General features: G+C 42.1%; 1 protein-coding gene across 5 annotated transcripts in view; it reads left to right on the top strand.

Annotated features, from left to right (window-relative positions):
- The first annotated feature begins 1,554 nt into the window (after window positions 1-1,554).
- TAFA5 (TAFA chemokine like family member 5) overlaps window positions 1,555-12,596 on the top strand; it is a 463,715-nt gene continuing 452,673 nt past the window's right edge. For all 5 annotated transcript variants that reach the window (XR_007891779.1, XM_051642092.1, XM_051642078.1 and 2 more), the window contains exon 1: window positions 1,555-2,109. Coding sequence is in view for 4 of the 5 variants with exons in the window: in XM_051642092.1 (XP_051498052.1) it covers window positions 1,998-2,109 (112 nt within the window). In the remaining variant the exon portion in view is untranslated. The remainder of the gene's footprint in view (window positions 2,110-12,596) is intronic.

Here is a 12,596-nt window from a genome sequence, read left to right as displayed (position 1 = left end):
TGCAAACTACTCTGGTTAGAAAATCAGATCTGAAATCAGAGATTACATTAATGCTATTGAGGGGAGATGGACCTACTTTTTCATGGTATTTTCATTATGCAAGCAAAACACAGAAGGAGATGACTGGGACATTTTGTGGCCAAGTTCCTCTTCTAGTCTGCCAGTCCTGCCTGTACTCGGAACGTGACCACCTTCTGCAGAACTTAAAATATTAATTTGAGAACATTGCTGTGGAGAATCTCAAGAGAAAAGCTCAACTACCTGGTCCCTCTTAAAACATTCCAGTTTGTTTATTATTATTGTCATAAAGGCTACTGGCACACACGTGAACTGGAGCTCTTTAAACTGGGTTTTACATCGAGGTGTCCCTGCCACGACAGCGGCAGAAAGAGCCCCTGTAAGGGCCTCAGACCAATACAGGAGGAGGAATGTTTCCATTAACACCGTGTCTAGGTAGAACACACCGTGGACACTTCGAGCCGCTCCGTGCAGGTGAGACGTTCGGTTCCCTCGGTCCTTTCTCCTTCTGCCGACACCCCGTCTCAGCCAAGACCGAAGCCTCCCCGAAGGGGCTTCGGGCAGGCACCGCCTCCCCTCTCTTTCCCTCCCCTCCTGCCCGGCGGCTCCTTCGCGCCGCCTCTCCGCTGAGGGCCGTCGGCAGGTGCCAGCGGCCGGAGCTGCCTCTACCCCTGCAGAGCCACAGGGCTTGTCCCTCACGGCCCCACGCCCCTCGCCCCCCTCCCGCCTCACGACCGGCTCCGGCCCCCGCCCTCGGGCAAGCTGGGAGCAGCTGCAGTGGAGAGACTCCCCCCTCTTCCCTCGCCACCACCAAGGGTTAAACCCGCCGATCGCACTGTCGCACAGGGGAGGCGAGCGAAGGAGCGGGACGAGAAGCCGGGGGCGGGCCGCTGCGGGGGAGATGTACGCCCGAGGGCGGGAGCGCTCCTCCGGCGGGGACGCGCAGGTGGCGCGGCGCCGGGGGAAGAACAGCTCCGTGCGCTCTTCACCTGTGGGCGTGACCGCCGTCCCCCTCCTCCTCCTTCTTCCTCCTCCTCCTGCTTTTTACTTGAAGGGCCGGCGCTGCTCTAGCGGCAGAGCTTGAGAGCGGAGCTCGCGGTGCCTGGAGGGGAGGAGACCTGCTGCCGCCGACCCTTCTATAGTGTCCCGCACGCCGCGGTTTCGGCAGCCCTTCGCGCCTCCCGCCCCGTCGGGACTGGCCAGGAGCGGAGATCAGGCTGGACTCGCCGGGGCGGACAGGGCACCTTTCCGCCCGGCGGGCAGGGCTGTCCCTCTGCCCCGCAGTCCTCAGCCGTTGGCGGGCGCCACTGTCCCGCTCTCCTCCGCGAGTGCTGGGCTCGGGCGCGGATCGCCCTCGCCCCGCGGAGCTGCCAGGCGCAGCCCTCCCTTGCGGGCGGGCAGCAGCAGCCGCCGGGGTGCCCTCCCCCTTCTGCGCGGCCATGCTGCCCTGGGCCGGGAGGCGGCGGCGGCCTGAGCGGAGGTCGCCCTAGAGAGGCGGGCGGGCGGGCGGGGGAGGCCTTCCCGCTCTAGCACCGTCTCGGCCCGGGCCCCAGGCTGCCGAGGTCTGCCTCCCGGAGAGGGTAAGACGCAGGGGAAAGGATAATCAGCGAAACAACTTTGGCAGATTAAAAGAGGAACGAAAAAAAATAAAAGAGGCTTGTTCGTGGGACGTCTTCAATGCTCAGCACCACGCCAGGCATCTGAGTCCCAATACAACCCACCACACTTGTGAATCTCACCACAGTAAGAGGAGAAAAGCTGGCTGTGGCCACTGCGCGGAAGTCCTGCACGCTTTAGAGTTGCCTTGGCTTTCTGGCTGAAAAATGGTTCCTGGAACAGGACTGTGTTGCTGCTGACGAACCGCGGGGCTGTTGGAAGATGACTTCCTTGAGGATTACACGTGGAGAAAGGCCATCAGTCAAGGGGAGAGCTGGCTGGTAAAACTGTGACTTTCCCCCCATACTGGGGAAGTGGCTTCAATGGCTCCATCTCCCAGGAGACGCAGTAGGAAAGATGCCAACGCCTTGCCAAGCATGTCCTCAACTTTCTGGGCTATCATGATCCTGGCTAGTCTCCTAATCGCTTACTGCAGTAAGTATATATTTGTCTTGGTGCTTTTGCTAGGCGTAAATCCTGAGACAACTCTTCTGACGAAGACCAAGCTCTGAAGATGGCAGGCATAGGTACTGTGCCTTAGACTTGCCACCTTAATGCTTCTGTCCCCACTTCCCCATGGTAAAGCAGGTAGACTGCCACTTTAATACTGCTGCTGCTCAGGAGTGTGAGGTGTCCTTAGGTGGCATTTCTAGTCCAAACAGAAACATCTCTTGGATCTTAGGAACAAACTTTTCAGTGGTAGTAACAGTGATACGCTGTTCCGTGTTTATTGTCAGATGTTACCAGCTCTCTCCCAGACTTCTCCCTCCACATAAACGCTCTCCTACCCCCATCTGTCTTCCATGAACAGGAGCGATTTGCTTATGTTCATTCCTTTAGGAAGCATATACTGAGTCAAGTGACAGATGTCTTAACATCACTGGGATCATACATGATTATCTGACTGTGAAATTGCATTGGAGCAGCCAGGTACTTCCTTTGTGTATCCTCAGCAGTTTAGCAAGCCCATGCTATCAGTTTTGGAGCTGCCACAACAGGTTATTGGTATAGTTAAGTATATTCTTTTTCAGGCTTGACAGATTGTCCATAAATCACACTGAGTTGCAGATCAGGTATCTGTAAGAATCAAGTGCCTGGTCTATTAATACTTTTAAAGGGTTTTGTTTTGTTTTGTTTTTTCCCCTCTCTCTGATGAACGGTACTTTTCAAGCACTCATGGGGTATAAATATATGTAATGCCCATAGTTCTGAGGAATGCAAGTTAGTCCGTAGCACCAGAGTGGGAATCTTTCAAAGACAACAGAAAAAGCAGTTTCTTTGCAAGAATAAAAATAAATAAATATGCAATTTATCAGGAGGGACCTGCAGAACTTTGCCAAAATGAATCTACACTGCATTTTCCCGACCTGAGCTGAATGTGGTCTGTAATTTACCCATAGTGAGTATTCCTTTTATTAGCTGTAACATAAAAGACTTTGCACTAGGCTTGCCGTGTTTAACTGTAGTAGCTGTAGGTTATGATGAATAGGAAATGGATTCTGGTTTTCAGGAGCATGCCTGCTGCATTTCTTAACCCTCTGTTCCATTCCTTCCAACCATGTTATGTTCTCCATTTCTGCAAGTTGTTTTTTTTTTTTCTGAAACAAAGTGTAATTGGCTAAGACAACCTTTAATTTGCTTTTTTGCATGTTACAGGGGACTCTCTGTGCTGACAACACCGAAAGAGTCTTCTTCGAAAAAGAATAACATATTTTGTAATTTTTTTTTTAATTTAGCACCTTTTGCATTAATACATCTCATAAAAATCATCTCAAACAAGCCACACTTTTGAATAATTTAATCACCTACATAATGCCATATTCAGTGTGCTAATACAGAGGATATACTAAACAGCATACTTAGATTTAAAATAATATATTTGAATACTGGGAGATAAGTAACTCAGTAAATGCATATTACAGGGTTAATAGTTCACGTGTAAAGGGAATTCAGCTGAATATTAGTAATGGGGAATATTTTTTAACTTTGTGCTAGAAATGCCTAGAGGGTCCCAGACTTTTTATGAAAATATATGGGTTTTGTGCAGATGTGTTCTATCAGCATAGCCTCAGAAAGAGTTAACTGTAAACTCTGACACTTTCAGAATTATTTATCTTCAGCAGTGAGGCATTTGAGGGTGTTCTGTTCTAAGGAGTGGAATTGTCCTTTTGAATTTCTATCTATTAATTATTTATTTATTGCATTTTTTACTGATGTTGAACATTGCAAATATTAGCTGATAATTTGAAGGCAGTTTCTAAGCGTGCTTAAATGACAAGTTTCTAATTAGTTCTCTCAGCCAGTGTGGATGGTGTTCCTGAAAAATGTAGTAAGCTTTTCATTCCATACAGTGCTGAAAAGCACCACGCAGCTTAAAATATGCAGTGTCAAAACACTCCACCGTTTATGTAATGTTTCACTGATTTGACAACTGCAATTCCAAATGTTAATGAAGCACCATGAACATTTTCTCTAGCAGTAGTATTTGAAAATTGCAAGAAATGTTTTTTGCTCAGTGGAAAGGGTGAAGATGTTAAAAAATCAAGGAAAAAAATGTGGAGCTATTTCTAGGTAAAGTAGCACTGCACATTTTATGAATCCTTTCAAAATCATCTAGGGTTTATTCAGTATTTTTTTCATCTGATGCCTTCTTTTCTGAAGAAAAGCATAACTGTGTGTGGGGGATGGGCTCAGTTATGTTTTAAGAATAACAGCTTTGCCTTATTTCTTAGGAAGTAAAAGAACTTGACAAAGTAAGGGGTTATGTATTTTTCCATAAAACTTATATTCAGGTATATGGAGGTATACCATCTTACATCTCTGATATCAGGCAGACTTCTGTAAATAAACAATACTGGTGAATACATGATTAAAGTAATAGGAACCTAGTCTCTCATTATCTCTGATGGTGAAATTTAACTATATTTACATCATACCCTGCAGCTCCAAAAAACATCAGAACTTTTTCATATTTCCATATTTTTTTAGCACTCTAAATAAAACTTTTTATCTACTTTGCTTATTTTAATTTTAATATACTGGTCTGACAGAGCTTATTCCTGAACCAGTTATATGAATGTTTCTTTCCCTCCTTCTAGTTACTTTGTGAATTTTTTGTTTCTGGGAATCTATTTGTTGTACAATAGTCTCATCCCTGTAACTGGAAGCAACCAGTAAACACCATATTCTCAGTTGCACTTGACAGATAAGCATATTTGGATGTATATGTACAGTCTATTAGACTTTCATTTATACTTTAATTTCTGAAGCTCAATTCTATTATCTTTGACAAGGTAAAATGATAAACTGATCCTTTTTTCTTTCTTAAAGGTTTAGATTATACTTAGGGATAGTGGCTCCATCCTATGGTGGAAGAGAAACCTGCATCAAATCAATTAGGTTAGTTGCTATAGTGATAAATATAATGTACTATTCCCCTCCTGAAGAAAAACAGTCTGATTTGGTAGGTTCTCAACAGGAGAAGGAAAAAATGGAGTAGTTGAAAGAGGTTGTTCATCGTCTTTGGTGTGAACACCAAAGAGTTAGTTTACTTACCAGAGGAATCAGTAAATGTACAAACAGTCTCAGAAGGCTGTCCTAGTAGAGGATGACTACCTTCAATGGCAATTAAGAATAAGAGGAGTTTTGACAGTTTTGGATGCCAGACGTGTTCGGCATAGTTGTTTAATGATATTAGACCAGAGGGAAGTACCTACAGTGAATTTTTTAAGTTACTGTATTTATGTTGTAAAGGTACAGTGAATTGTTTGGTTTTTTTTCCGTCAGTAACTGGAATTTTACATTTTTCCATGTTAGAAAGCTTAGTAAAATTAAGGAGTTTTTCTGTGCTATCACAGCTGCATCCTACATCAGAATACTAAATAAAATGGTTTTGATTCAGAATTATTTCTTAGTGCATTTATTCAGTGGGCTGAGGTGCTTTTTATATGTAAATGATGGCTTTTAAAACAACATATGATTCAGCTTTAGCAAAGTTGTGATTGTTACAAGCTTTTGGCTTTCCTTATTTTATATTGTTTTGTAAGCAGAAGGAATAGAACATTAGATCCCTGTGGTGTTACAGGTTCTGGTGTTCTATTAAAGTAATTCTTCTAAGGGCAAGCAAATGATTTTTTTGAAGGGAATTACCAAAACTGAATGATAGTTGGAAAGTTCATCTTCTTGTGTTAAATACTGTGTATGGAAGAGAGGAATATGAAGCCCAGTATTTATGCTGACTTTTGGTGAAATTACTAGGAAAAAAGAATCTGAAACTTCAAAATGCAACATGTTCCCCACAGCTCTACAGTTCCACATTGTAAGTGCAAGTTATTTCCCAGTAATAAGAAATGGAAAGAGGAAACCTTCCCACAATTCATTATTTCTTTTGCTTGCAGAATACAAAATAAGGATGTTGTGATGATCACAGAATCATAGCATGCTTTGGATTGTAAGGGTACTTGAAGTCCCTAAATGGACTTAATCTAGATCCAACACCCCTACCATGGGAACCTTCTCACTAGACCAGGTTGCTCAAAGATCCATCCAACCTGGTCTTGAAATACTAATAGGTTATATTCAGTTACTGATTCTGCAAGCTACTATTTACATCTGTGGAATTTGTTGAGCAGAAAAATAAGACCCTTAGCAGAAATGAAATGTGTCTCAAAGATTTTGCCTGGTACCATGCAAAATGCAGATAATTCTCATGAAAAATGTTGACCTTACCTTAAGTTGGGTGGACACTACTCATTTGATTACTACCTTCTGGAGTTGGTTTCTGTCTTGGAGACACAGCCTACTGTGGTTTCTAAGCCTTATTGTTCCTTTACACTATTTGAGACTGCCATCAGGGATGACCATTATCTGTGACTGTCTCCTGGACAGCTCTCCAACACAAGTTACCATACCATCGTGCATAGGCTCTTGAGGATTGTGATAAATAGTCACTGATGATTTATGTTGGATAAAAACAAGTCATCTCTGAATGAAGGCCTCTATATAATTCATATCACTTTATCTGTTTTTTAGAAATTAAAGAGGCAGATTTTTTAATTTTATTCTGTCCAAACCGATCTGTAATTTTATTATGCTTTCTGCAAGAATTACTGTGCTTGTATTTTTCCCAAACTCTGCAGGCAGAATAAATGTGACATGTAGAGCAGCTGTCATTATTGAGACTTTTTTCAGTCAAATTTGTGTATAGAAATAAAAAATTATTCCTTTATGACATTAAATAAGAAGGCAAGATACTTATATTTTTTTTCTCTTTATATAACATCCCAGCTGCTCCTTTGTAAGAAGGTTCATTTTTTGCATTAAAACTAGTGGTTTGAATGTAATGGCCTCTACAACATACTATCTGTCAATGTGAGCACCAAACTGACATTGAGGTTGTCTCACCAGTTATGTTGTAGTCTGTCCAGATGATGTATTACATAGAAGTTGTTGGCCTCAAGCAATGTCTTCTTCCTGCTTTTAATGGTCAGCCCTTTAAGACTATGAAAGCACCATTTACAAATGTTTTTGAATTCTGATAGCTTACTTCCATTGCAAGTGTAGCCACTGATATAGATGGATAGAATGGGAAACAGGTAGGGAAGGGGTACTAGAAAGAAATTGATATTTTCAGTTAACCCCTGTCTTTCAGCATGGTTGATAGAAGAGAGATTGAGACCTCTTTGACTTGATTTTTTTCTATGTTTATGCAATGTACTGTATTGTTCATACCATACACTATGAAAACAGTGTTGGGAGCATGGAGGAGAACCCCATTGCTCCGAAGAAGTGTGTAAACATGGGGTAGGTTGTGTCATCCTTTACTGAGGCCTCATTAATCTTTTTTTGCCTAGAGAGTCCATTGAAGAAATAGTAGTAAGTCCTTCACTGAGCTTAGCCACCTGAGTGGGTATTTTCCCACTCATTCTTCTCTGCTAGAAGCTGGGGCTATGAAATCTCTCAGTATTTAAATGTAATTTAGTGCTTTCGCAGTGAGTGCTCTCACCATAAGGCTTTTCTGTGAAAAAAAAATGTGGCAGCTAGTCCAGCATCTAGCATTCCAAATAATGTTTTTTAGAGGTATGCCTTTAATGTTATCAGTAACTCAAAACCTCACTTGGGTACTGAACTATGTACAGAAGTGTCAAATTCATAGGCAAATCTAGAAAGCATTGATTAGTCACAGATTTCCTGGTCTGCGTATTATTTGTTGCTAAAATCAAAGCAGAATGTTTGTATCCTTAGGCTCATATGTGACCAGATGTGTTGTTATGCTGCTTGTCTGGGTATTTGTGTAGGTTTTTTCTCTCCGTTTAAAGGGAAGTTACACTGCTTTTTGCACAGTGGGCTGGCAAAGTGGCTTATTGAAGATGTTTTAAAACATCATCTCTTCATGGATATGCCTTTACGTTAGTTCTGCAATAGAAAAATTGTATACAGTGACTAACTGAAAGTCTGTGAACCATATTTAGTGTATGTTTTCCAGTATTTTCAGTGTAGAGTTTTATTTCAAAGATTTTGTCCATGTTTTTCAATTGGCTACAGTAGAGAAATCACAAATATGACTGTAGAGAGTTTTTGCATACATGTGATGATCTGTTGATCTTCTAAAGACTTTGTGGCCTGTGTGTTATTTCAGTCTCTGGATGGACTGTTTCTTTGGACATCTTTCTTCAAATTGTCTCAGGTAACAGGGAAGTATCATCTTTGTCTCTGGGGTGAGGACCATAACTGACTGTTTTCCAAAGGAGTCTCTCTGCAACAGACCACTTTTGGCTCTTTCCCTAGGAAGAGCTAGTTACTCCATGTTGTCTGTGGTTTTGTGTCTCTGAGCTCTTCTTTTAAGTGTCTGTGGCCTAGTACCACAATAAGGAAGTTACTTCTCTAAAACAAAATGTTACTTATTTAGACAAACCGTATGTTGCTGTCTAGCTGCTGTTTTTCCTAGGGTCACAATTCTCTTCAAGATTGTAGGCTGATATGACTTAATTTTAGTTTTGATGTTCTCTGCCTAATTTTCTTGAAGCCAGAGATAACACATGCTTTCAACTGATTCTTGTCTTTAAGAGCTCACTATCACTGTCATCTCCTACTCTGCCAACAGGAGAGTGTTTTAACAGGGCAGGATCTTACAATCTTTTTAGGATCACATGCCTGGCAAAATGAAGCTTCCCTCTGTCTTTGTCTGTGACTGAAAGTAGCAAATTGAGCTGCGACCCCATTGTTTGGTTCGGTATTTTGAAGGCCCGGAACTGGGAACATCTCGGGTTGTTTTGTGTGAAGGTTAATTCCAGAACATTGGTAACAGATGTGCTCTATTTGTATTTTGTGTAACAAAAACTGAATAAAATCCTAGAGCAGAATGCCTTCGAGATTGGTAATATTGCAGATTGCAAGTTATGCTGGTTGGACTGATTCCTGATTTTTCATCTGTTGTATAGAAAAATTGTAGTGATCAGTGGGTATACCAATACTGTGGTAGAACTGCTGGTTCCATTAGTTGACAGAGTTTTATCTTCTAAGAGAGATCCATAATTCTTACAGAAACATGAATTTATACAGTATGAAAAAGAAATTTTGGGTTCTGAAGTCTATGGAAACATAAAAGGAAATTCTTGCTGTGGTCTAGTTAATTGCAGTGTAATTTGTGGTTGCTTTTACTTTTGCTCTTAGAACTCTTTTTTAAATTTTTGTTTTATTATCTTAGGACTCTGATGTTGACAAATCTGTTCTGAAATCATACTCTTGACAATATAAGGTACTGTTACCCCAAATATCTTATCACGTTTGTTACACTTAGATGTCAGTATCCCTTTTAATAGAAGATTAAATTTTTCCATTGAACTAGACCGGTGCAAAGTTTGACAGACCTATTTAGCCAGATGATAGAAATGGGTTTAAGCTAAACTCTTGCACTTTTCATTAAATAATTCTGTAGCAAATAGAAGTTTCAAAATGCTGCGGAAACAGTGACTTCGTGCATTTCTAGCAGATCCAGAGGAGGGCCACAAAAAATGGAAGGATGGAACACGTCTTCTATGAAGAAAGATTGAGAGAGTTATAGTTGTTCAGCCTGAAGAAGAGAAGGTCTCAGGAAGACCTTAATACAGCCTTTCAATACTTGAAGGGGACTTATAAAAAAGATGAAGAGAGACTTTCTTCCAAGGCCTGTAGAGACAGGACAACACAGTAGATTATCTGTGAGCCAGCAATGTGCCCTTGCCACCAAGAAGGTCAATGGAATCGTGGATTGCCTAAGGAGGTTTATGGTCAGTGGGTTGAGAGTATCACCCTCTACTCTACTCCTCTCAAGTCCAGCTCCCCTGCTAAAGCAGGATTGCCTAGAGCACATTACTCAGGACTGCATCCAGGTGTGTCTTGAATATCTCCAGAGGAGACTCCACAACCTCTTTGGGCAGCCTGTTCCAGTGCTCCATCACCCTCACAGTCAAGAAGTTTTTCCTCATATTTAAATGGAACTTCCTATATTTCATCTTGTGCCTGTTGCCCCTTGCCTTGTCACAGGGAACTACTGCAAAAAATCCTGGCTCCATTTTCCTTGCACCCACCATTTAGATACTTATAGGCATTAATAAAGTTTCCCCTCAGCCTTCTCTTCTCCCGGCTAGAGTCCCAGCTCTCTCAGCCTTTTCTTATAAGGGAGATGCTCCAATCCCCCAGTCATCTTGGTTGCCCTCTGCTGGACTCTCTCTAGTAATTCCCTGTCTCTCTTGCACCGGGGTACCCAGAACTGGACACAGTATTCCAGATGTGGCCTCAACAGGGCAGAGTAGAGGGGGAGAATGACTTCTCTCAACCTACTGGTCATATATCTCCGTATGCATCCCAGGATTCCATTGGCTGTCTTGGCAACAGGGGCACATGGCTGGCTTATGGATAATTTACTATCTACCAGGACTCCTGTATCCTTCTTAGAATTGCCTTGCAGTAGGTCCGTCCCTAACCTATATTGGTGCATGGGGTTCTTCCTCCGTGGGTACAGGACCCTACACTTCCCCTTGTTGAACCTCATTAGGTTCCTCTCTGCCCAGCTCTCCAGCGTGTCCAGGTCATGCTGGATGGCAGGACAGCCCTCTGGAGTGTCAGCCAGCCCTCCCAGTTTGGTATCATCAGCAAACTTGCTGAGGACTTGCTCTGTCCCCTTGTCCAGGTTGTTTATGAATATATTGAACAAGACCAGACTGAGTATTGACCCCTGGGGGGCACCACTGGTTACAGGTCTCCAACTCGACACTGCTCTTACTGATCACAACTCTCTGAGTTCTGTCACACAGCCAGGTCTCAATACATCTCTCTGTCCACTCATCTAGCCCACACTTCCTGAGTTTCCTAATGAGGATTTTATGGGAGACAGTGTTAAAAGCCTTCCTGAAGTCAAGGTAGATGACATCTGCTGCTCTCCCTTCATCCAGCCAACCAGTTATGACATCATAGAAGGCTAGCAGATTGATCAAGAATGATTTACCCTTGGTAAATCCATGTTGACCACTTCCAGTATATTCCTGTTCTTCAACATGTTTAGAGATGACATCCAGAATGAGTTGCTCCATGACCTTCCCTGGGACAGAGGTGAGACTAACCAGCCTGCTGCTTTCTAAACTCTTCAGAGAGGAGTCTAGGTGTGGCTGACTTTGCTCCTAGTCCTTGACTTGGTCAGCAGTTTACAACTAACGGGTTTATGTGTAGGTATTTCAGTATAGTGGTTTAATACATAACTATGGGTCTGGTGTGATTTGGAATAGCAGCAAATAGAGGTAGATTGATGTTATTGTAACAAATAACAAAATGGGATTATATCATTGTCTAGCAATACCTTATCAAGCAATAATCAACATTTTGTCATAATCAAGAACAGAGGATCAACTTCGAGAAAGTTTATAAACTTAATTGTTTGTACACACACAAATACAGATATAGAGGCTAACCTGTGTTAAGATATTCAGTTTTGGTACCTAATAGCCACCAAACTGAACAAAAAGAAGTTGCAGCAAAATATCCCTCCACTGCATCCGTCAGACAGAGTTGTAGTGAACTACTATAATTTGATCTATTTACCACAAAATGAGAAGTAGTGGACTACTCACTGATTTCTATCAAATAGACCAAAATCCTTGTTGAGGCACAGAGTAGCAGTCTGCTGTGATCCTAGAGAGCTCTAAGGGGCCTCATTTCAGCATCAATATTTACAGGGTCACAAGATGACTGACTTTGGCCAGTATTTTTCCATTGTGGCCACAATTCATGTCAGGTGGTCTTTGGCAACTTTCAGAGTGGGCTTTCACAAGCCCAAGCAGGAGGGCTCTTGGGTACATTCCCCAAACAACAGGGTTCCACGTACTGTTGGTGAATGCCTGATTGCCCCAAATAACTGTATTTGCACTAGGACTAGAAAGTACCCAATTATTTCAACTCACTGCCCCAGTAGCCAAGGTCAGAAAGTGCCAGATTGTCTCAGCCTAGTGCACCTGCAGTTGAAACAAGAACAGTGTTGGGCTCACCGCCCTTGTAACTAAGCAAGAACAGTGTTGGCTGGTGTTGACATTGCAATGCGGCCCAGTGAGGGAGAGGTCTGAACCACCACAGCAACCTAAAAGTAAGGTGACTTTTAAATTATTTTTTTCTAGTGAACAAATTCCAAAGTAGTTCTATGTACTGGCTTGAATCATAAAAGTATAAAATTATTTTTTCAACTAATATAATTAACTGAATTAATCTTCAAGTTCATTTTGTTGAAGAAATATCAGAAGGGTGATCCAGAGATTTTTCTGTATACACTGTCACTAGTTTTTTACTGAACATTCATTTTAAGATGAGAATATATATGTGTTTGTGTGCTCAGTAAAAAACACATAAACATTTAAAATAAAACTGAGAGGCTTTAAAAATTGTTCTCACTGAATGTT

Source organism: Apus apus, chromosome 1 (assembly GCF_020740795.1).
Source record: "Apus apus isolate bApuApu2 chromosome 1, bApuApu2.pri.cur, whole genome shotgun sequence".
NCBI classification, from domain to species: domain Eukaryota; kingdom Metazoa; phylum Chordata; class Aves; order Apodiformes; family Apodidae; genus Apus; species Apus apus.
Note: the sequence above shows the minus strand (reverse complement) of the source record. Positions and strands in the feature narration are given on the sequence as shown.